The sequence below is a fragment of the Dendrobates tinctorius genome, unplaced genomic scaffold (assembly GCF_039654945.1).
Source record: "Dendrobates tinctorius isolate UK_male_01 unplaced genomic scaffold, ASM3965494v1 ptg000054l, whole genome shotgun sequence".
Lineage (NCBI taxonomy): Eukaryota > Metazoa > Chordata > Amphibia > Anura > Dendrobatidae > Dendrobates > Dendrobates tinctorius.
Genome location: NW_027361722.1, coordinates 16400951 through 16426931, shown reverse-complemented (window position 1 = coordinate 16426931; position 25981 = coordinate 16400951). Strand labels below are relative to the sequence as shown.

The 25981-nt window shown below is 45.9% G+C and overlaps 1 protein-coding gene and 1 long non-coding RNA gene across 4 annotated transcripts in view; one reads left to right on the top strand and one right to left on the bottom strand.

Moving 5' to 3' along the window:
* Positions 1-25981, bottom strand: part of LOC141091519 (cell surface glycoprotein CD200 receptor 1-like) — a 59684-nt gene that overhangs the window by 2120 nt on the left and 31583 nt on the right. For both annotated transcript variants that reach the window (XM_073577153.1, XM_073577154.1), the window contains exons 2-3: positions 24367-24663; positions 1299-1547 (exon numbers count right to left, since the gene is read on the bottom strand). In XM_073577153.1, the coding sequence (XP_073433254.1) occupies positions 1299-1547; positions 24367-24663 (546 nt within the window). The remainder of the gene's footprint in view (positions 1-1298; positions 1548-24366; positions 24664-25981) is intronic.
* Positions 1-25981, top strand: part of LOC141091521 (uncharacterized) — a 69029-nt gene that overhangs the window by 33442 nt on the left and 9606 nt on the right. For both annotated transcript variants that reach the window (XR_012232535.1, XR_012232534.1), the window contains exons 4-5: positions 23956-24070; positions 24558-24686. This is a non-coding gene — a long non-coding RNA (uncharacterized lncRNA). The remainder of the gene's footprint in view (positions 1-23955; positions 24071-24557; positions 24687-25981) is intronic.

Here is a 25981-nt window from a genome sequence, read left to right as displayed (position 1 = left end):
ACTGAATCAATATTGTTTGTGTCCCACGCAGAAGAATAAATGTGCCAAGAAAACTCATCTATGTGAAAAAAATTAAGCCATGAACCACGACTTAAAACCGTTTTTTTGGCACCCACTAAGGCGCAAGGTCGTTGCTTCAGTAGTGTCTCTTTCGGGACCCTGACACTGACGCAGGACATAGCATTGTGGCACTGGATGATGCTCTGTGGCATGGTTATAGAAAAGGTAAGATGAACGATAGATGTATAGAGGTGGAAGATGACCCGTGGCTGTTACAGCGAAGTGCAGAGGGAGCCTGCTGATGGCCGGAGTAAGAGGGTTAGTCTGAAGAATTGCAGCTTTTGAGGAGCTTTTATGTCAGACTTCAGGAAATATGAAGATTGTGGGCGAGATGGTTATGCAGCCAGGAGGACCAGCTTCAAGTCTTTGTTGGTAGCAGGACCAAATCCTAAGAGTGTTGATGGGCCGCGTGTAGTGGGAGAGAGGCCTGAATACACCCATTGTCAGGTATGCCAGTGGGCTGTAGGCAGAAGCAACATGTCGGAGAGCTATGCGGTGTGGCCCATATAGCTTCCAGTTTCCTAGAATTACTTTACCTAAGTGGTAAAGAATTGATGCAGAATTAGGCCAGAATGTTGTGAAACAATGGAGTGAGATGGTAGACAGCATCCATGAAAGAAAGTGTCATGGGAGCCATGATGACCCACGAAGGCACAAAGTTACTGTCATACTAGGTGATTGGTGCGATCCGTGAGAGGCATGCTGTGGCAAGTTGGTGTGGCACTACGCAAGCATTAGAAACATATACTAGCCGTATACAGGCAATGTCTACCCAGAGATAATCCATTCAACATGACTCACATTAGGGACACAACTCTCAAAAAGAGCAACTTTTATGTTCAGTTCCTTTCCTGTCAATTTTTGCACAGATGTCTACATAGCAATGTACGTATGAAGCCATTGTCAAAATGCTAAATTTTTGTGTAATTAAAAAATGTAAAAAAAAAATGGAACATTGTCTAAACGTGCAAATATTTGTGACTTGTTGCTATTTTACGCTCCTCTATTTTTTGGAAGAAGGTGGTACATGGCGTGATTAGTGATGCAAATCATGTTTAAGTCAGATTTATGAGTTGCAAACTTTTTTAACTAAATATAGGCGGCGGTGTCAAATTTATCAATCGATAAGACATCTTGAATTATGGAAATTAGGCTACATGCAAAAAATGACTTGATAAGTTTACTCCACTGTGAATTTTTAAGTGGATGTTCATTATATTCCACACACATATACTTACCACCGCTCAGAGTAATCGCTGCTTTCCACGGCTTTACAAACATTGGATGAGACACAACACAAGTCCCATTAATTCCACTTCTCCTGATTGTGCTGACCACAGACCACGTCCTGTCCGGATCTTCTAGTTTTGTAGTGTTTATATTAACTGAATGTGGGATCCAGGAGATTTCTGCAGGTGGATTCCCACCGATGGCTCCACACTCAAGAAATCCATTACTGTTTAGTTTTAAGAATGTAGAAGGCGGAGCTGAAAATTAATGAAATTATTTTGTATGAAGCTGTTACACACCACGGCTGTACATTACTTGTAAGCAGTGAGTTATTATATATGAAATTATAAGAGCAGTCACACCAGATCTGCCTCAATTTCATCCCTGAGAATAATTTTCATTTGGAATGACTGCACAGCTCACACATAAGGGGGCAGAGAGGGGTGCAGACAAAGAATAAGAAATTCCTCCATCCCTAAATTAAGACCCTAGAGACATTCCCGCACAGAATCTTCTACATTAAAGATTTTATAAAATTATATTAACTAGAATATGATAAATAGGTATCGTAAGCAAAAAATAATGTGCGGTCCTTTATTATGGTTTAAAGCTGTTTATATTTCATAAAAAAATTACAGCACTTAAAAAAAAATACATATTAAAAAAAACAGAACAGAAAATATAAATATTGATTACAGACAAGATAAATGGGAATCTTGATGGCCCTGAACTATAATGAATATTATATACAACATATTTAATCAGTGGTGAAATTTGAAGCTCATGGGCCCCAATTCAAAAGCTCCAATGGGGCCTCCAATTATTGCAAGTCTTTAATAGTATTGGTCTTTTCATATAGGCCAAAGTGAGATTAAGTTCTGTGGCACTAATTGACAAGGTGAGGTATGCCTTGCTGAATCACGTTTAGCAACTGAAAGAAAATGATTTTGAAAGGTCTACTCATGCATGTGATGTGCCCGAGGGGCCGTGGGATACTCGGCACTGGGCCCGTTAACTTCAATGGGCGGTAACTCGGTTCCTGGCCCCAGGCGGTCATGTAAAAGGGGTAGAATTGATTGGGGATAAAGTGCCAAATAGTGCTTGAACTTCTCGGTCACTGCCCAAATGAATTCTAGTTTGAAGGAGCTATAGTTGCTAGGGTTCCTCTCGGTAGGACGAAGCTTCCGACTGGCATAAGCAATGACTTTCTCCTTACCCCGCTGCACTTGCGATAGGACAGCTCCTAACCCAACATTGCTGGCATTGGTGTGCAGGATAAATGCCTGATCAAAGTCTGGATACACTAATTGTTCAACATCTTTATCAATGATTTAGATGAAGGAATTGAGGGTAAACTGATTAAATTTGCTGATGACACAAAGCTAGGAGGGATAGCTAATACTAGAGAAGAGAGAGATTTAAATAAACTGGAGAAGTGGGCAGCAACTAACAGAATGGATTTTAACAGGGAGAAATGCAAAGTACTACATCTGGGCAATAAAAATGAAAAAAGCATATATAGAATGGGAGGAATAGGGCTAAGTGACAGCACATGTGAAAAAGACTTGGGTATACTAATAGATCACAGACTGAATATGAGTCAACAGTGTGATGCAGCAGCAAAAAAGGCAAATGCAATTCTAGGATGTATTAACAGAAGCATACAGTCTAGATCACGTGAAGTCATTATTTCCCTCTACTCCTCTTTGGTCAGACCTCATCTGGAATATTGTGTCCAGTTTTGGGCACCACATTTTAAAAAAGACATCAACAAACTGGAGCAAGTTCAGAAAAGAGCGACCAGAATGGTGACCGGTCTGCAAACCCTGTCTTATGAGGAAAGGTTGCAGGATTTGGGAATGTTTAGTTTGCAAAAGAGAAGACTGAGAGGAGACTTAATAGCTGTCTGCAAATATCTAAAGGGCTGTCACATTGTAGAAGGATCAACTTTATTCTCATTTGCACAAGGAAAGACTAAAAGCAATGGGATGAAACTGAATGGGAGGAGACACAGATTAGATATTAGAAAAAACTTTTTGACAGTTAGAGTGATCAATGAGTGGAACAGGCTGCCACGAGAAGTGGTGAGTTCTCCTTCAATGGAAGTCTTCAAACAGAGGCTGGACAGACATCTGACTGGGATGATTTAGCGAATCCTGCTTTGAGCAGGGGGTTGGACCAGATGGCCCAGGTGGTCCCTTCCAACTCTACGATTCTATGATTCTAAGATCTCTTCTCCAGTAAGTGCTTGCTTAAGTGTTGCAGCCTCCAGAGTCACCAAGTGCATAGTCAGTGAGATGTATAGGCATTGTTCATGTTTGCTTGTCCAGCTGTTAGTGGTGAAATGCACCCTGGCAGACTTAGATTTTTTCAGGGAAAGGGTGATGTTGTCGGCGACATGCTGGTGTAGTACAGGCACAGCTTTCTTAGAGAAGTAATGGCTACTGGGCAACTGGTACTGTGGGACTGCAATGGCCATCAACTTTCTGAAACCATCTGTATCCAACAGACGAAAAGGCAGTAATTCTGTGGTCAACAGACTGGAGATGGTGGCTTTCAAACTCTTAGCTTTGGCATGTGTAGGAGGAAACAATATTTTATGTGATCACAACTGCGGGACCGAGGGCTGGCAGCTGTGCTTAGAGAGGGAGGAGTACGAAGAACAGGGCAAACTGCTGAACTGTGAGTGAGGTGCAAGCAGAGATGGTGGATTGAGCAAGATTTGTGCTAGATGGCACAAAAGCTGCAATCATTTCTACTTCCATAACAGCTGACTGACTGACTGGCTCTCACTCACCCTGACAGTGGTGGGTAAACAATTGTAATTTCTGTGGCCGGAAACCTGTGTGAGAAGACTTGGAATGGTGACGGAGGAAGAAGCAGCAGATGAGGTTGATGAGGTGGCTGGTGGTTGTCGAGGCCCGCTAGTCCACATTTTAGCGTAATGAGATTCCCACACTAAGGCATGTTCATCGTTGTGCCGGTTCATGCATGTCGTTGTCAAATTATTGCACTTTCTGCCTCTACTGAGTTTCTTTTGCAAATTCGACAGATAACATGTGTTAGGTCATCCTTTGCGGTCTCAAAAAAGGGCCAGGCTTGGCAACCCTTGCTGTACCTGCAAACTGCACACTCACGACTGGTGCTGGCTACAGCCATAGTTGGGGCTAAGCATGCAGTGTTTGTCATGTTTGCATCATTTCGTGCCTGTGTGGAAAGCCATAATGTAACCTCTTCATCTTCCTCCACCTCCTCTGCTGAAAAACTCAGCTGCGTACCTCTGGGTTCACACCAAGTGGGATCTGCAACCTCATGATCATCCTCTCTGTTTTCACACTCCTCATCATCCTCTTTCTCCTGCCATGACACCACAGTAACAGGTAACATAGTAACATAGTTATTAAGGTTGAAGGAAGACTTTAAGTCCATCTAGTTCAACCGATATCCTATCCTAATTTGCCCTAACATGTTGATCCAGAGGAAGGCAAAAAAAACCCATGTGGCAAACAGTAAGCTCCATATTGGGGAAAAAAATTCCTTCCCGACTCCACATACGGCAATCAGACTAGCTGCCTGGATCAACGCAATATTAAGGAAACTAGTGTATATACCCTGTAATATTATACTTTTCAAGAAAGGCATCCAGACCCTTCTTAAATTTTAGTAGGGAATCACTCATTACTAGAGATGAGCGACTTTGCCTTTTTAGGGTCGAGTCGGGTTTCATGAAACCCAACTTTCTCAAAAGTCGAGTCGAACAAAATCGGCCGACTATAGAGAAAAGTCGGGGGTCCGACTGAAACACGAAACCCAATGCAAGTCAATGGGGAAGCAAAGTTGACAGGGAGTGGAGGACAGTAAACACACCTACAGTACCCATTTCAATGCCAACGACATCTTATTACTTAAGCTTGTCAAACTTAATTTACTTTATAATAATAGTTATAATAGTTAACTGGTGGTTATTTGGCTAAAGTTGTGGGGGGGAGGGCTGGCTACAGGTTTTCGTGTGCCCCGGGCCAAAGAGTGTCAGTGCGCCCCTTTAACACATACCACAATTCATGATGCTCTGATACGGCACAGAAATATAGGTATAGTTCAATGAAAAATACTTAACTTCTTACATTACATGACTGATATCTATTTTCAATTCTACAATAGCTCAAAAACTGGACAGTATATTACTCCATACAGTATTATGGCCACCACATAGTGCGCGATACAGAATAAAGAGCCCCATATATTTCTCCATACAGAATAATTGGTCCCATATAATATTCCATACAGTATATGATGAGCTCCACATAATGCTACAGTATATGATGGTCCCCATGGATGATGCTACAGAGTCTTATGGGCCCAAATAATGCTCCATATATAATGGGCCCCATTTCTAATGCTCCAGTGTATAATGGGCCCCATAGATGCTGCTCCAGTGTCTGATCTGCCCCATTTAGAATGCTCTAGTATATGATGGGCCCCATGGATGATGCGCCAGTGTTTTATGGGCCCAAATAATGCTCCATATATAATGAGCCCCATTTCTAATGCTCCAGTGTATAATGGGCCCCGTAAATGCTGCTCCAGTGTCTGATGTCCCCCATTTTAAATCCACCAGTATATGATGGGCCTCATGGATGATGATCCAGTGTATGAGGGGCCCAAATAAAGCTCCATATATAATGGGCCCCATTTTTAATGCTCCAGTGTATAATGGGCCCCATAGATACTGCTCCAGTGTCTGATGTCCCCCATTTGGAATGCTTCAGTATATGATGGGCCTTATGGATGATGCTCCAGTGTATGATGAGCCCCATATATCATTCTCCAGTGTATAGTGCTCCCAAAAATTGCTCCCAACCTTTAAAAAATTAAATACCTGGCTGGGCACTGCTCTACTCTGGAATCCTCACCATCGCCATCTTCCACCTCTCTGCACTTGGACTGTTTAGGCAGAGGGCGTACAGACGTGATGTCGTCGCACTCTCTGACCTGAATGTCACTGTCAGGAAACGCGGTAGACGTCGCGGCGGTGGAGCAGGGAGAGGTAAGTATTGCAAGTGCTGTGGCCCTGAGCAAGCAGGGGGGCCCATTTGTGGGCGACGGCACTGGCGCAGGGCCTTTTATAGTACGCCGGTGTGTCTGACGGCGAGTGGGCCCTCCTACTGGCAGAGACACTTTTGCATACTTTGAGGGGCCCTGTGCCAGTGCCGTCGCCCACTAGTCTGCCCTCTCCACCTGCTCAGGGAACCAGCACTTTCATCTGCACCTTCCTCTGTGTCACCGTGTAAGGTGGTATAGTATGCGGGAACGGGCACCTGAGTTTCATCAGGTTCAGATTCTGGCTCAGTAGACTGCGAGGGGAATGTAGTGCTGTGGGTGAATGTACCAGCAGAATCATCTAGCAGTGGCTGTGCATCAGTGCACTCCATCTCTGATTCATGTTGGACTGGGAAATTCAGGATTTCACTTGATAACCCAGGCATGGTATGTGAAAAGAGCTCCATAGAGTAATCTAAAGTGTGGGCTGCCGCATCCTTCACTTTTGGTGGGGGTGGAGGACACAAGGAAAGGGGTTGTTCCTGACCAGAAGCCTGCACTGACGACTCAGTGCTTGCAGTTTTTGAAACTTAAGAAGAGGAGGCGATAGAGCTGGAGGCTGTTTCTGCAATGTAAGCCAAAACCTGTTCCTGATGCTCCGGCTTTAAAAGCGGTATACCTACTCCCAGAAAAGGGAGCCTTCCAGACCTTCCGGAGCCAGACCATGATGCAGGCTCAACACCTCCTGCCTTAGGTGCTATTGTGCTTTTGGCACTACCAGCAGATGCACCACCACCACCATCAGTACCAGCTGGCCCCCCACGTCCGCGGGCTCTTCCACCATACTTGATAATTTTTGTGAAAATGGACCCAAAATACCAGTAGATATATGGTACTGTATCAGAAGCGTACAGCTGTATACAGTCTAGGGATAATTGTAAATCTCCGTATCTATTTCATGAGTCAAACACAAACGCTCACAGGCTCATTATGGATTAGACAATAATATAAAATGTTGAAAAAGGGTACAGTATCAACAGATACCACGTATATATAGTATAGTTTAAACATTCTAAATCTCTGTATATATTTCAGATATTTCAGGAGTCAGACACAGACGCTCTCAGGCCCAGTATGGATTAGACAATAATATAAAAAGTTGAAAAAGGGTACAGAATCAACAGATACCAGGTATATATAGTATAGTTTAAGCATTCTAAATCTCCGTATTTATTTCAGGAGTCAGACACAGATGCTCTCAGGCTCAGTATGGATTAGACCACAATATAAAAAGATAAAAAGCAGTAAAAGGGAAATGTATTAGAAGCGTACACCAGTATACAGTGTTGGGGTACTTTTAAATCTTTGTATATATTTGAGTCTCAGAAAGCCAATCCAGACTCTCCGCTACAGGAAGCTAGATGGATGCAAGTACAGGCGGAAAGTTCACGGAAGAGCTGCAATTAGAAAACCGCTGCTCTCAATTACAAATGTTTCCAAGTGTTTAGAGTGGTGTAGAAACCTCCAGAATTGGTCCCTCGAGCAGTGAAAACATGTGATATTCTCAGACGAATCATCGTTTACCCTATTTCCGACCTCCGGCCGAGTGTACGTTTGGAGACAGCCGAAAGAAGCATTCCATCCAGACTGCCTTCTCCCAACCGTAAAACATGGCGGAGGTTCTGTGATGATCTGGGGTGCTATTTCGTGGAGATGTGCCGGGCCAATGATATCCCTTCATGGAAGAATTAACAGCCAAGATTATTTAGGCATTTTGGGCGACCAAGTGCATCCTATGGTTCAAGCACTGTTCCCGGAGGGGAATGCCATCTTTCAGGATGATAATGCACCAATTTATACAGCTAGAATCGTTAAAGCATGGCACGAGGAACATTCTAATGAAGTTGAGCATCTCATCTGGCCCCCACAATCCCCAGACCTCAACATTATTGAGCATTTATTGTCAATTTTAGAGATTCAAGTTAGACGTCGATTTCCGCCGCCATCGTCGCTCAAAGAACTGGAGGGTGTTTTAACTGAAGAATGGGCTAAAATTCCTTTGGAAACAATTCACACCAACACCATATTAAACTAACTTTTGTTGAGGTTTCCAGGTGTTTCCATTATTTTGTCCAACCCCTGCCAGGTGTATACAGTCTAGGGGTAATTGTAAATCTCTGTCTATATTTCCGGAGTCAGACAAAGACACTCACAGGCTCAGTATGGATTAGACAAGAATATAAAAAGTCAAAAAAGGGTAATGTATTAGAAGCGTACAGCTGCATACAGTGTTGGGGTCATTTTAAATATCCGTATATTTTTCCAGAGTCAGACACAAACTCTCACAGGCTCAGTATGGATTACACCAGAATATAAAAAGTAGAAAAAGGGAAATGTATTAGAAGCGTACACCAGTATACAGTGTTGGGGCACTTTTAAATCTTCATATATATTTCAGACTCAGTAAGCCAGTCCAGACTCTCCGCTACAGGAAACTAGATGGATACAAGTACAGACGGAAAGTCGAGTGATTGCAGAAATTTGGGAATTACTAATCACGGGAAAACCTCCCGAGAGAATTTGCAGAGGCGATGCTGACCCTCAATTACTTTGTCTGTGGAGACAGCAAAAATGATTCTTTGTGAAGAAAGGGTTGCTGGGTCGCAGTAGCGTGGATCCCATCACCATTACTCGTCTCCATCAAACTGTGATCCCAGGGAGAGATGTAGACATGGTCCTCACTGCCTATCATGATCTGTCTGGTCACTTTGGAGTGCAAAAGACAGAAGCCACAGGCCGTAGGCGATTCTATTGGATTGGCATGAGAGGAGACATTGAAAAATGGTGGGAGGAATGTCAAACGTCTGTGACTAGGAAACTGTGAAAGCTGATCATAAAGCACCACTGCATCCGATTGTGAGTCGACGTCCATTACAAATGGTAGCCATTGATCATCTGAAGGTAGAGCCCAGCAGGACAGGCCATAGCTACGTCTTAACCATGATCGATCAGTTCACCAAGTTTGTAGTGGCGTCCCTGTGAAGGATTTAACTGACCAGACTACACAGCGGTAGAGCAGGGAGAGGTAAGTATTGCAAGTGCTGGGGCCCTGAGCAAGCAGAGGGGCCCACTCGTGGGCGCCGGTACTGGCACAGGGCCCCTCATAGTACGCCGGTGTGTCTGATGGCGAGTGGGCCCCCCAACTGTCAGAGAAACTTTATTGTACTATGAGGGGCCCTGTGCCAGTGCCATCACCCAAGAGTGAGCCCCCCCCACCTGTTCAGGGCAACGGCACTTGCCCGGGTGCGCCAGGTGGTGACCCTGGCCCTGGGGGAAGGGACAGCCCAGTTAGGGGGGATTGAAAAAATGGCATATGTTGATGTGTAGGCTGGACATTCAGCAACTGCAAATGGAGGAATTGGAGAAGTCCGAGGAAGAGGACAAAAGCGAGACATTTTTCTGGCAACCTATGTGTCATCAGGGGAAGGTGGGACATAATCCTTTGAAACCCATGCATGGTTCATTTTAATGAAGGTTAGATCATCAACATTTTGGGTCGACAGACGGGTCCTTTTTTCTGTCAGGATTGATCCAGCTGCACTGAAGACTCTTTCAGATAGCACACTACCAGCAGGGCAAGCGAGCTTCTGTAAGGAGGAGAAGTAGTTTTTAACCATAGTTGACAACTGCTGTCTCCTGTCACTTGCAATCGATTCAGTATTACCAGTCGTGTGAGTGGTACTTAAGAAATCAGTCCACAACATGGTCATGAAACCTCTGTCTCCAACGCCACTTCGGCTGTGTGCACCACGAACACCTCTTCCATTTTGCCCACTTTGGCTCGTGGGAGAACCAACACCTCTGCTGTCTGCTGGGAATGCCTCAAACAAACGGTTTACCAGAGTTGCTTGTTAGTCAATATTAGCTCTAGGTTCTCCTGTGGCATGATGTTCTGTAATTTGCCTTTATAGCGTGGATCGAGGATGCTGGCCAACCAGTAGTCGTCATCCTTCATCATTTTGGCAATGCGGGGGGTCCCTTTTTAGGATCTGCAAGGCATAATCACACATATGGGCCAATGTTCCAGGTGTCAATGATGCACTGGCAGTGGTGGGTGGAGGAGCACTTTCTGGTAATCATCCCCCTCATCCTCCTCATCTTCCTCTTCTTCCTCCACCTCGTCCAGGTCAGTGGCCCTCGCTGACAATGGCTGACTGTCATCAAGGCTTCCCTCCTCCTCTGCTGCAGATGCCTGATCCTTAATGTGCATCAAAGTTTGCATGAGCAGACACATAAGTGGGATGCTCATGCTTATGATGGCGTCGATTGCGCTTACCAGCCATGTGCATTCCTCAAAACACTGAAGTCTTTCAGCTTCGACCACTGCACACCAGACAACCCCATGTCTGCCCTCAAACTGCCTGCCTGTGTATCCTCCCACAAATGCATTACAGCCTGCCTCTGTTCGCACAGCCTCTCAACCATGTGCATGGTGGAGTTCCACCTTGTTGCAACGTCTATGATTAAGCGGTGCTTGGGGAGGTGGAGCGATCGCTGCAGCTTCTGCATACGACTGGAGTCTACGGGCGAGCAATGGTTGTGCGAGCACAGTCTTCGCACTTTATGGAGCAGGTCTGTTAACTCTGGATAATTATTTAGGAAGCACTGCACCACCAGGTTCAAGGTGTGAGCCAGGCAAGGTATGTGTCTGAGTTCTGCAAGGGCTATGGCTGCCACAAAATTACGGCCATTATCACTGACTACCTTGCCTGGCCTGCCTTACCTCCGCGGTGTGTCTGTTGTCGCCAAAGACATCATGTTTAAAACAGTCTGCTGCCGCTTACCACTAGCTGATCGATAGTGGGACACCTCGTGTGCAACACTGGCAGCTGCGGATGGAGTGCTCATGCGACTGCGCTCTGTCGACGAGCTTTCGCTTCTGGAGGAGGAGGAGAGTCGAATGCCTACAGCCAACTGTTTCCTATACCGTGGGTTAGGCAGCACTGTTCCACTGCCGCTATCCCCTGTGGAGCCTGCATCCACCACATTAACCCAGTGAGCAGTGATGGACAATTAATGGCCCTGGCCATGACTACTGGCCCATGCATCTGTTGTGAGGTGCACCTTTCCACTCACTGATTGTTTGAGTGCATGGACAATGCGGTCTTTCACATGCAGGTGGAGGGCAAGGATGGCTTTTCTCAAAAAGAAGTGCCGACTGGGTAGGTCATAGCGTGGGACAGCGTAGGCCATGAGCTCTCGGAACGCTTTGCTTTCAACCAAACGGAAGGGCATCATCTCTAATTAGATCAGTTTGGCAATGTAGGCGTTCAAAGCCAGTGTACGCGGATGAGAGGATGAGTACTTTCTTGTCCTACTCTGGAGTGTCTGGTAGGGTGAGCTGGACTTGAGAGCTGAATATGGGGGAACTAGCGGTGGACCTGACGGACTGACAGGGGGTTGGTGATGGTGGTGATGGCCTAGATTGAGTCTTTCGTTGCAAAAACATTGTGCTTCCCTCGACGGAAGGTCGAGTGATTGCAGAAATTTGGGAATTACTAATCACGGGAAAACCATTTGTACGGCCCAGCTAGAGAATATCACTTTTGTAATTTGTTTTATGTCATTGCATACCCCTGTTTACTCTTTCCTAACACTGCATTCCTTGCCTGTAAATAAATTAACCCTTTGTTGTTTGTACCTCATCTTGCATACTGTAGTCTCCCTGCATTGTTGTGGTCCCCCGGCCATCGCTTCAAGTGGCGCTGCGAGCAGGGTGACTATCACCAAGATGCAGGCAGAAGGCGGCAACGGCGAGAATGCTAGTGTTAGTGGGGATGCTGTGGGCATTGGTGGAACCCCTGCAAGGACACTCCCTATGGGCACCATATTTAGTGTGCTTCCAAAATTTGATGGCAATAATATGCTCCTGTTGGACTGGGTGTCCCGGCTGCAAAGCACCCTGAACATTTATAACATCAGCACAGATCTTGAAGTGGACATTGCTTTGACTGCCTTGGAGGGAGAGGCCCATAAAAACGTCTGCCTACAGCTGGAACTCACCCATAGTACCCTGGTGGAGCTAGTGAAATTCCTGGAAGAGATCTACGGTGAGATTGCTAGTGCGGGACACCTCCACGCCAATTTTTTCTCTAGACTGCAGCAGGAAGAAGGGATCTCTCAGTATGCGACAGCACTGCAAAAAGTATTGGCAGAAGTGCAAAGGAAAGAGGCGGATGTGCTCGGTGGCATGGACTTCAAAGACCGGATACTCTGGGAACAATTCATTCTGGGACTGCACAACACATCCTTGAGGAGTGCACTGTCAGAACGGGTCCGTGTAGATCTGACTTTTTCATTCTATCAAATCCTGGCAGAAGCAGTGGCCCGAAGCAAGGAAGACAGTTACGCGTCTGGTGTGATGTGTGTCCCAGGTGCCAATACTAGAGGAGACCCAAATCAACAGGAGGCGCTGATGCAGGTAGTGCCTGACTTGCAGCAGTCTCTTGTCAGTATGCAAGACAAATTAACCCGTATGGAGCAAAGAATGGGAGAACAACAGTCTGACTCAACGCAATCATATAACCATCCTTCGGCCCAACCTTTAAGGGGTCAGTGGGTGCAAGCTCCCCCCTGCCAGGCATCAGAGGCACGAAGACAGGCTCGGGGTGCCCCTCGGCGAAGAGGAGGCATCCAATGCTGGGAGTGTGGAGGACAAGGGCACCTTGCCAGGGACTGCCGGAATTATGCTCAAAGCCAGCAACAGCCGCAGCTAAACTACCATCCCCCGCAGTAACGCGGCACTCTTTGGGGGAAGCAAGAAGAGATGCCACTCCTTATCATAATGAACACCTGATTGCTGGGAGTCCCATCCTGCGTGCTGAATTTGAAGGCATTCCAGTGGATTGCTTGATGGATACCGGTTCACAAGTGACAGCGATGCCAGAATCATATTTCAAACAGCATTTTCAAGCCCTGGCTAAGCCAGAGAAGGAGACATTGATACGGTTGTTTGCTGCCAATCAACAGCCAATCCCGGTCACAGGGGTCGTGTGGATGAATGTTCGAATCTGTGGGCAAGAAGTAGGAAAGAAAGGGATCCTGCTAGTCCCTGAGCCCATCAAAGAAGACGTGCCTGTAGTAGTGGGAATGAATATCATACGAGAACTCGATCAGATAATGTTCACCAAACGGGGACCCAGTTATTGGAAGAAGGCTGCCACACATAAGCCTACTCAAGAAGCCCTTCAGCGATTGATTCGTGTCTGTGGGATGCAAAATAGTGTGCCATCTTATCAGGCGGTAGGGGTCATCAGGGCCCCTGGGAAGGAGTATGTAATCCTGCCTCCCGAGCAAGAAAGTATATTACACCTTCCAGTGGGGACTCATCGCAACCTTGACGGGCTGGAGGTGATAGTTCAGCCTGTGGTAGGCAGAGGAGCGGACCAAGAAGTTATGATAGCTCGTACGATAGCTGTGGTCCAGCGAGGACACGTCCCCATAAGAGCTTTTAACGTGGGCCCCGGGGAAGTCACCTTGCTCCGGGGGACAGATCTGGCCCGGGTGTACCTACACAAGGGCAAAGTGGTGAGTCAGAAGGAGATGTCTTTATTGCCGATCGAAGGTGTGGGGTGGACCCTGGCTGTCGCTGCGGGGCCCGAAGAGAAGCCATCACCAGAGTGGAATGGGCGGATCATCCTTGACCAAATGGAAGTGGATGTGAAGGCTCTTGGACCTGAGCGTGTGCGGGCGATAGAAGCTATGCTGTGGGAAAATCAGGCCACATTCGCCCGTCCCACCGAAGATTTTGGCTGTACCGAAGCGATCACACACCAGATACCGACCGGGGACGCTCGTCCAATTCGAGAACGATACTGGCAAATCCCACCCAAGATGTACCAAGAGGTGAAGACATTACTGAGGCAGATGCTGGATTCAGGAGTAGTGCAGTGTAGTCAAAGCCCTTGGGCGGCCCCGGTGGTGCTCGTCAAGAAGAAGGATGGGACCATCCGGTCCTGTGTACAGGAAACTCAATGCTTGCACTGTGCGAGACTCATATCTGTTACCCCCCATCGAGGAATCCTTGACAGCGTTGGGGAAAGCCAAGTACTTTTCCACCTTGGACCTAGCAAGCGGATACTGTCAAGTGGCCGTGGCCGAGAAAGACAAGGAAAAAACTGCCTTCATCCTCCCTATGGGATTGTTCGAGCTTAACCAGATGCCCTTCGGGCTCTCCAATGCTCCGGGCACGTTTCAACGGCTGATGGAAAAGTGTTTGGGAGACTTAAACTTTGAGGCTACCCTGATCTACCTGGATGACATCATTGTGTTCTCTGCCTCGTTCGAAGACCATCTTGCCCGGCTTGGACAGGTATTCGGAAGACTGCGGGCTCATAACCTGAAGGTGAAGCTAAAGAAGTGCCACCTCTTCAAGAAAGAGATTGAGTACCTGGGCCACATAGTGTCACAAGACTGAGTTCTGCCTTCAAAAGATTAAGTGGCTGCTATCCAGAAGTGGCCAGTTCCTCAAACCGTGCGGGAACTCCAGGCCTTCCTTGGACTCGCCGGGTACTACCGACGGTTTGTCAAAGATTTCGCAATGGTGGCAGGTCCTCTGAATGATCTGCTGAGTGGGACCGCCGGAGTGCCGAAGACCCAGTGCATCCCCTGTGACCAGAGGCAAGATGAGGCCTTCCAGGGTATAAAGAATGCTCTTACTTCAGCCCTAATTTTGGCCTACTCAGATTTCGATCAACCATTCTTGTTATACACAGATGGTAGCCTTCATGGACTCAGTGCAGTACTTTCCCAAATACAGGATGGACATGAGAGAGTCATCGGGTATGCCAGTAGGTCCCTGCGAGACTGTGAAAGAAACTCCCATAATTACAGCTCTTTCCGGTTAGAACTCCTGGCCCTCGTGTGGGCCATGACAGAGAAGTTTGCGGGCTTCCTGGCAGGGACCAAGATTCAAGTTCGAACGGACAATAATCCCCTGGCCCACCTTGAGAATGCTAAATTGGGGGCCCTAGAACAACGTTGGGTGGCTCGCGTGGCAAAGTTTGACTTTACCATCCGTTATCGCTCTGCTACTGAAAATGCAAATGCCGATGACCTGTCACGAGTGACGGTGGAAACTCCAGTGGGGGATCTCGATGAACAACTCAAAGAGGAAGAAACCCCAGACTTCCATAAGTTCAAGACCCCAGTGGTTGCAGTCCAGTCAAGTAGGGAGGCCTGCGCACTACCCCGATCTCTGGGGAGAATCAATGAATTGTGGGGAAATGTTCAAGATGAAGACGGAGGGCTGAGACAGATGAAATGCTGGGTAGCGCAGAAGCAGAAGCCTGGCAAGCAAGAGAGATAGTCTGGATGCTGAGATGAAGAGTGTATTACACCAGTGGGATAGGCTGGAGGTACCACCACCGCCACGTGACAATGAGTCCAGACAAGAGCCTACAACTCCTGCAGCAAGCATTCCTTTGGAAGATACTCAAAACCTCCGGAGATCCCAGAGGTCTACTGCAGGAGTTCCACCAGTCCGTTATATAGAACAGCGTTCTCTGTTTTTCCACTTGTGCTGCCACCTCTATAGGTGCTATTCTGCATTGCAAGTTTCTTCCCACTGCAACCATGATGCTGTGATGGTCGAGGACGACCATCTTTAAGTAGGGATGCATGTAAGGGGGTGGCATTTCTATGGACAGTAGAGACAAACTGCCACTTTAAGAGACAGAACCCCCTTGGCTAGAGCAATTGGACATTCGGATCTCCCCTGCAATAAGACTGTTTTTGGGTCGTTCTGCCTGCTAGGAGAGGGGAGGGGCTGTTTCCAGGGAGTGTTCGGAGCTTGGAGACAGAAGGAAGCTGGGGCGCTGGATTCTGTGAGGAGAAAAATGTGCAGCTTAGAACTGACTGAACCTGTGGGATTGTGCACCCTTCTGGGGATAACAATGGTGGTTTTTCCTGTGTTACTGCAAGGAGCCACGAAGATATATAAGGGAGGAACAGGATCGGGATCTTCACACAAGAACAAGACCACGTTGCACAGAGCTTCCAGGGAGGACATTGCATCATCTTGCAGAGAACTGTAGGGGGCCCCCAGAAAGGAACTTCAACACCAACTGTACTGTGAGTGTTAACCACGTGTGCGCACATGTTTAGGGCTTAGGATAGGCAGCAATAGACAGAGCATGGTTGCCGTGCGGCTGGTGTAGAAGCGAACAGTCAGGCTAGAGTTAGAGTAGCAGCACACTGTACTGTATTGTATTGTTTTGCTTTTGGAGAAATACACTGATCTGCAATAGTTGGTGCACCGTGCCATTTGTATGGCCCAGCTAGAGAATATCACTTTTGTAAATAGTTTTATGTCATTGCACACCCCTGTTTACTCTTTCCTAACACTGCATTCCTTGCCTGTAAATAAATTAACCCTTTGTTGTTTGCACCTCATCTTGCGTACTGTAGTCTCCCTGCATTGTGGTGGTCCCCCGGCCAGCTTCAAAAGCATTATGGGAAACGCGACTTTGGCGCTCGGGTTGATGACCGCATGGCCGACTTCACGCTATGGTCGGGTTTCGATCGACGAAACCCGACTTTAGCGAAAGTCGGCGATGTTTGAATCTGACCGACCCGTTTTGCTCAACTCTGCTCATTACAACATCATACGGCAGAGAGTTCCATAGTCTCACCGCTCTTACAGTAAAGAATCCGCGTCTGTGAGTATGCTTAAACCTTCTTTCCTCCAGACGTAGAGGGTGCCCCCTTGTTCCCGTCACAGGTCTAGGAGTAAAAAGATCATTAGAAAGGTCTTTGTATTGTCTCTGCATATATTTATACTGTTATGAATGAGTCACCGAGGAGGAAAAACAAAAACAAGCTAAGCCACAGAAAACCAGAGAGGTTGGTAACTAAGCGGATTGCAGACCCCTGATCCTATCCACACAACTAGCAGTAGCCGAGGAGCGTACCTACAATGATCCTAGACGCCTCGTCACAGCCGGAGAACTAAATAAGCCTAAAGCAAGAAAAGGGGAAAACTAAACTGCCCCAGAGCAGACCCCAAAGCAATAGACAGCCCCCAAACATGTATTGTCGGTGAGACAAGATGAAAACACAAACACAGGCAGAAAAATAGGCTGAGCAAACGATGGGGCCCACACTAACTAGAAAGGACAGGAAAGGAAAGATGCTGTCTGCAATCACACACAAAACCCTGCCAAAAAATGTCCAACACGTTCTGATAACAAAACCCTGAAGTCGCTAGACTTCAATTCCCTATATCAGCACTCTGGTATATTCTGAAGACAGAGCAAAAAGAGACCAATCTGATCAGGTACAAAAAACAAACTGGCATAAACAGAGACATAAGACTGGAAATTCAGCACAGCCCGAGCAGGGGCTGGCTGACCACAAAAACTGAGTAAACCAGACCAAATCTCATGTGAAAAAATAGCAGAGCACACTTAGCTTGAGAAGGCAGGAACAGAACTGGAAACCAGAACCTCAGGGCAGGAAAATCACCAGCACAAAATTAGGGAGTCGGCTGTCTTAAATCCAGTCAGAGACTCCTGAGGTCCACTCACAGTCCTCCTCCTCAGGTGGTAGGTGTCTGCTATTTAGATCAGCTTCATTGCCTACTGTCACCACTAGAGGGAGCCCGGATGGAGAACTCACGACTCCACGAAACCCGACTTTAGCGAAAGTCGGCGATGTTTGAATCTGACCGACCCGTTTTGCTCAACTCTGCTCATTACAACATCATACGGCAGAGAGTTCCATAGTCTCACCGCTCTTACAGTAAAGAATCCGCGTCTGTGAGTATGCTTAAACCTTCTTTCCTCCAGACGTAGAGGGTGCCCCCTTGTTCCCGTCACAGGTCTAGGAGTAAAAAGATCATTAGAAAGGTCTTTGTATTGTCTCTGCATATATTTATACTGTTATGAATGAGTCACCGAGGAGGAAAAACAAAAACAAGCTAAGCCACAGAAAACCAGAGAGGTTGGTAACTAAGCGGATTGCAGACCCCTGATCCTATCCACACAACTAGCAGTAGCCGAGGAGCGTACCTACAATGATCCTAGACGCCTCGTCACAGCCGGAGAACTAAATAAGCCTAAAGCAAGAAAAGGGGAAAACTAAACTGCCCCAGAGCAGACCCCAAAGCAATAGACAGCCCCCAAACATGTATTGTCGGTGAGACAAGATGAAAACACAAACACAGGCAGAAAAATAGGCTGAGCAAACGATGGGGCCCACACTAACTAGAAAGGACAGGAAAGGAAAGATGCTGTCTGCAATCACACACAAAACCCTGCCAAAAAATGTCCAACACGTTCTGATAACAAAACCCTGAAGTCGCTAGACTTCAATTCCCTATATCAGCACTCTGGTATATTCTGAAGACAGAGCAAAAAGAGACCAATCTGATCAGGTACAAAAAACAAACTGGCATAAACAGAGACATAAGACTGGAAATTCAGCACAGCCCGAGCAGGGGCTGGCTGACCACAAAAACTGAGTAAACCAGACCAAATCTCATGTGAAAAAATAGCAGAGCACACTTAGCTTGAGAAGGCAGGAACAGAACTGGAAACCAGAACCTCAGGGCAGGAAAATCACCAGCACAAAATTAGGGAGTCGGCTGTCTTAAATCCAGTCAGAGACTCCTGAGGTCCACTCACAGTCCTCCTCCTCAGGTGGTAGGTGTCTGCTATTTAGATCAGCTTCATTGCCTACTGTCACCACTAGAGGGAGCCCGGATGGAGAACTCACGACTCCACTGTCAACACAGCCAGCTCCACCACCCTCACCAGAAGCCAGAGATAAACCAGAAAATGAGTTCACAACAGTACCCCCCCTTGAGGAGGGGTCACCGAACCCTCATCCACGCCACCAGGCCGATCAGGATGGACCCAATAAAAAGCACAAACCAATCTATCGGCATGAATGTCAGAGGCAGAGACCCAAGAATTGTCCTCCTGGCCATAACCGTTCCACTTGACCAAATACTGGAGTCTCTGTCTAGCCAGGCAAGAATCCAGTATTTTCTCTACCTCATATTCCACATTACCTTCAACCAACACAGGGTCAGGAGGTGCCGCCATAGGAACCACTGGCTCAACAAACCTCTTCAACAGAGACTTATGAAACAAGTTATGGATCTTAAACGTAACTGGAAGAGCCAATTGAAAAGAAACCAGGTTAAGAATCTCCAAAATCCTATAAGGTCCAATAAATCTTGGCTTGTACTTTGGAGACGCAACCTTCATAGAGATATTTTTTGACGACTCCAAACCATATCAACCCACTTTAAACCGGGGACCAATGGTCCTATATCGGTTGGAAAACCGCTGGGCCTTTTCTTGAGAGAGGGACAACTTATCCACCACTTGGTCCCAAATCTGCTGCATTCTCTCTACCACAGTGTCAACACCTGGGCAGGCTGAAGATTCCACTTGCCCTGAAGAAAATCGAGGATGAAACCCAAAGTTACAGAAAAAGGGCGATATCAATGTGGCAGAACTAGCTGTATTATTTAGAGCGAATTCGGCCAAGGGCAAAAATGAGACCCAATCATCCTGATCAGCAGATATAAAACATCTCAAATAGGACTCCAAAGTCTTTTTTGTTCTCTTAGTCTGCCCATTGGTCTGTGGGTGAAACGCAGAGGAGAAGGATAACTGAATTCCCAGCTTGGAACAAAAAGCTTTCCAAAATCTGGAGACAAACTGGACTCCTCTGTCCGACACAATGTTCTCAGGAATCCCATGCAACCGAACCACCTGTTGAAAAAACAAGGCCACCAACTCTGAGGAAGATGGCTGCTTTGGGAGTGGTACAAGATGGATAACTTAGAAAATCTATCACAAATCACCCAGATAACAGTCATTCTCTGAAAGACAGGAAGATCAGAAATAAAATCCATTGAGATATGGGTCCATGGCCTCTTGGGCACCGGCAAGGGCATCAACAGCCCACTAAGAACGAGAACAGGGTTTAGACCGGGAACAAGTCCCACAAGACTGCACAAAATTCCTGACATCACGAGATAAGGCGGGCCACCAAAAAGACCGACTCACCAAATCTCTGGTACCAAAAATACCTGGATGACCAGCCAACGTGGAGCAATGAACTTCAGACATCACTCTCTTCCTCCACTGGTCAGGAACATACAATTTTCCCATAGGACAACGATCAGGTTTGTCCTCCTGAAATTCTTCCATGGCACGTCTCAAATCGGGCGAGATGGCAGAAAGAACTACCCCCTCACCTAGGATGGTAGTAGGTTTGGTCACAATAGGAGAATCAGCAAAGAAAGTCCCAGAAAGGGCGTCTGCCTTAACATTCTTAGTGCCCGGAAGAAAGGAGACCTCAAAATCAAAACGCGTGAAAAACAAGGCCCACCTAGCCTGTCTAGGATTCAAGCGTTTGGCCGACTCCAGGTAAATCAAATTCTTGTGATCAGTGAGGACCACAACTTGATGTTTAGCTCCAGCCAACCAATGTCTCCACTCCTCGAATGCCCACTTCATGGCCAACAATTCCTGATTCCCCACATCATAGTTGCGTTCAGATGGGGAGAACTTTCGGGAAAAGAAGGCACAGGGATTCATTTTAGAAGTCACCGGATCTTTTTGGGACAAAAGAGCTCCTGCACCAATCTCTGAAGCATCTACCTCTACCTGAAATGGAAGTGAGACATCAGGTTGCCGTAAAACCGAAGCAGAAGTGAACCTCCGCTTCAGCTCCTGAAATGCCAAAACAGCCTCTGGAGACCAAATCAGTACATCAGCGCCCATCTTGGTCAGATCAGTCAGTGGTTTGGCAATACCAGAAAAATTAGCTATAAATTTACGAAAAAAAATTAGCAAAACCCAAAAACTTCTGGAGAGCCTTCAAAGAAGTGGGCTGAACCCAATCATAAATGGCCTGTACCTTGGCCGGGTCCATTTCAATAGTTGACGGAGACAAAATAAATCCCAAAAATGAAATCCTCTGTACACCAAAAAGGCATTTCGATCCCTTAACATACAGGGAATTCTCCCTTAAAATCCTGAACACAGTCCGAACATGTTCCACATGAGAATCCCAATTACTGGAAAAGATCAGAATATCGTCCAAATAGATGATCAAAAACGTATCCACAAAGTTCTGGAAAATATCATTCATGAAGGATTGGAAGACAGAAGGGGCATTAGTGAGCCCAAAAGGCATCACCAGGTACTCAAAATGTCCCTCCGGAGTATTAAACGCCATCTTCCATTCATCCCCATGCTTGATGCGAATAAGATTATGCGCCCCCCTGAGGTCAAGCTTAGTAAACCAGCAGGCACCTTTAACTCTGGAGAATAAATCAGAAATCAGGGGTAACGGAAACTGATATTTAACAGTAATCTTGTTAAGGGAACGATAGTCAATACAAGGCCTTAATGAACCATCTTTCTTAGCCACGAAAAAAACCCAGCACCTAAGGGTGAAGAGAATGGTCTAATATGACCCTTCTCCAATGACTCCTTAATATAAGATCGCATAGCCTCGTGTTCAGGTAGAGGAAAGTTGAAAAGCCGACCCTTGGGAAATTTACACCCAGGCCTCAACTCAATTGCACAGTCATAACTCCTATGAGGATGCAGGGACGCAGATTTACTCTCACTAAATGCATCATAAAAATCAGCCAAATAGTCAGGAACATCATGAGACTGGGGAGAGGTGGAGGAAACAGGAGTGTCACCAAGAGCACACCGACAGCCCCAACTCACCACAGACACAGCTTTCCAATCCAAAACTGGATTATGGATTTGTAACCAGGGAAAACCCAGAACAATAGTATCATGCAAATTATGCAGTTCCAAAAATCTACAATTTTCTTGGTGGTCTGGGGCGACCCGCATTATCACCTGGGTCCAAAACTGAGGTTTATTCTCTGCCAAAGGAGTAGCATCAGTACCCCTCAAAGGAATAGGCGTCCGCAGAGGTATCATGGGAAAACCACAACGTTTAGCAAAATCCAAATCCATCAGAGTCAAAGCCGTTCCTGAATCCACAAAAGCCTTTGCGGAAAATGTGGACAGGGAGCAGATCAGTGTAATTGCCAAAAGAAACTTATGTTGCACGCCACCCACAGCAAATGTGTGTGCAAAACGTTTCTCTCATTTAGGGCAGACAGAAATAATATGAGAGGCATCTCCACAGAAAAAACACAGCTTATTACGCCTTCTATACTTCTGACGTTGTGCCCTAGACAAAACTCTATCACATTGCATAGGTTCAGACATTTGTTGAAAAGGTGGCAACACCTCTAGTGTAGTTCACGTAAACGCCGATCAACTTGAATGGCTAATGACATAGAATCGTCAAGACCAGAGGGAACAGGAAATCCCACCATAATATCTTTTACTGTTTCTGATAAACCCTTGCGAAAGAGAGCTGCCAAGGCACCATCATTCCATGTAGTAAGGACCACCCACTTTCGGAATTTTTGACAGTATAACTGCAGAATCCTGACCCTGGTTCAATGCCAATAGGGCTTTCTCAGCTTGATCAATAGCATTAGGTTCATCATACAACAACCCCAAGGCTTGAAAAAATGCATCCACTTTAGTCAGAATGGGATTTTCAGGTGTAAAAGAAAATGCCCAATCCTGGGGATCGCCGCGCAGCAAGGAGATGACAATTTTAACCTGCTGCGCAGAGCTCCCCAATGAGTTAGGCTTCGAGGCAAGAAATAATTTACAATTATTCTTAAAATTCAAAAATTTAGACCGATCCCCAGAAAACACATCAGGAGTAGGGATTTTTGGTTCCACAGCATGTGATTGAGTGAGATAGGCGGAAATTCCCCGCACTTCAGCAGTGAGCTGCTCCACACGATCAGACAATTGCTTAATCTCCATTAAGGAAAAAATCCTACGGCCCCAGAGAAAAAGAGGAAAAAATACATATAAAAAAAAAAATTCTAACACTTTCTTTTTTTTTTACAATTTTTTTTTTTCCCCTGCTTTTGAGTACCCTAGAATCTGCGGTATGGCTGGTGATTCTGTTATGAATGAGTCACTGAGGAGGGAAAACAAAAACAAGCTAAGCCACAGAAAGCCAGAGAGGTTGGTAACTAAGTGGATTGCAGACCCCTGGACCTATCCACACAACTAACAGTAGCCGAGGAGCGTACCTACGATGATCCTAGATGCCTTGTCACAGCCGGAGAACTAAATAAGCCTAAAGCAAGAAAGGGGAAAACTAAACTGCCCCAGAGCAGACCCCAAAGCAATAGACAGCCCCCAAACATGTATTGTCGGTGAGACAAGATGAAAACACAAACACAGGCAGAAAAATAGGCTGAGCAAACGATGGGGCCCACACTAACTAGAAAGGACAGGAAAGGATAGATGCTGTCCTCCTCAGGTGGTAGGTCTCTGCCATTTAGATCAGCTTCATTACCTACTGTCACCACTAGAGGGAGCCTGGATGGAGAACTCACGACTCCTCTGTCAACACAGCCAGCTCCACCATCCTCACCAGAAGCCAGAGGTAAACCAGAAAATGAGTTCACAACATATACATTGTAAGCCTTTGATTTTCCAAACTAAATAACCCCAAGTGTAATAATCTGTCTTGGTATTGCAGACCCCCCAGTTCCCAAATAACCTTGGTCGCTCTTCTCTGCACCCGCTCCAGTTCAGCTATGCCTTTCTTATACACCAGAGACCAGAACTGTACTTACAGTAAAGAATCCGCATCTGTGAGTATGCTTAAGACCATGTGTCATGACATTGTGGATGGTTTATGCACCCTGATTGGTTGCCAGAATCAACACACATAAAACTAAGAGAAAAAAAAAGCGCCCGCTCCTGTAATCTCTTCAGACGCTCCTTAAATTTATTTACACACAAGATAAGAGGCAATTTATTGGGGACAAATTATAGTATATATCCTACATACAACACGTCTAATATGTTATGTAATGTATGGATTTACAGAAATGATCCTAACAGGGGCACATTAGAAACTTGCATTTTAATAAAATTAATTGTTCACCTAATACTTGTAGTGAAAAGTTCCTGAAGATCGTGTTCTCATCATTCACCACTTCACAAGCGTACGTCCCTTCATCAGATATCTCTGTGTGATTGATCGTCAGTGATAAATGGTCACTTCTCATCCTTGGGCTGCAGGAGCTGTATGACGTCTTTGTATTATTCTCCTCTATTTTATATGATATTACACAGGATGATTTATATAGACCAAGCTTCCATATAACTGATCGTAACGTGTCTCCGGGATCAGCGTCACACTGCAGAACAGCAGGCTCGCCTCTTCTCACAGTCACCATACCTGGAACGTAGAAAATTATGTTGGTGAGTTTTAAAATATGGTGATATAATATATTTATTTTTACCTAAACTTAATAGGAATCTGTCACCAGGTTTTTGTTTGTTTTATTATTATGATTTAGCGAATCCTGCTTTGAGCAGAGGGTTGGACCAGATGGCCCAGGAGGTCCCTTCCAACTCTACGATTCTATGATTCTATTTTTAGAGCCCCATTGATTCTATGGTGCTGTAATTAAAATGGCTTAGATACAAAACACAAATATAAGTTGCAGTGAACAAACTAACAATGGTAGACAGATACAGAGGGTAGAGAGCCCTGCCCTCGCAGGATTACATTCTACAGGATAAGGTGGAATATCAATAAAAAAAGTAACAAAGGAAATACTAAAAATGGTGGTGGGGGTATAAATGGTGTTAAGTAAGTATTCGTTATATAACCATATAAAACATCAAGCCCTCCACCAAAATGCCTGACCCAAGTGACACCGTGTGGACAGTCAGGAGAACCACAATAAATAATAATATTAAATTTTATTTCTATAGCGCCGACATATTCCGCAGCACTTTACATTTCAGAGGGGATTTGTACAGACAATAGACATTACAGCGTAACAATAATCACATAGATCATAACATACAAGAGGAGTGAGGGCCCTGCTCGCAAGCTTACAGTCTATGAGGAAAGAGGTAGACACGAAAGGTGGGTGGTAACAGTTGCCCTGATTGTATGGACCAGCCATAATGTTAAGTGTGTAACAGTAAAGACACAAAGGGCTAATGGATGCATAAAGCATGTGGGAACCTGGTTATGGTAAAACTTTTGGCTGCGCCACACAGGGATAGATTAGATTAATGTGTTGAGGCGTTAGACCAGTCTTAATAAATGCGTTTTCAGGGCACGCTTAAAATTGTGGGGATTGGGGACTAATCGCATTGACCTGTGAAATGCATTCCAAAGAAATGGGACAGCATGTGTAAAGTCTTGGAGATGGGAGTGGGAGGTTCTGATTATTGAGGATGCTAACCTCAGGTCAGCAGCAGAACGGAGGGCAAGGGTAAGGTGGTATACTGAAACAAGTTAGGAGATGTAGGGTGGTACTGAGCCATGGAGGGCTTTGTGGGTGAGGGTAATAAGTTTATACTGAATTCTGGAGTGGATGGGTAGCCAGTGTAATGACTGGCACAAGGTAGAGGCATCGGTGTAACGATTGGTGAGGAATATGATCCTGGCTGCAGCATTCAAGACAGATTGGAGGGGGGAGAGTTTGGTAAGAGGGAGACCGATTAGAAGAGAGTTACAATAGTCGAGACGAGAATGA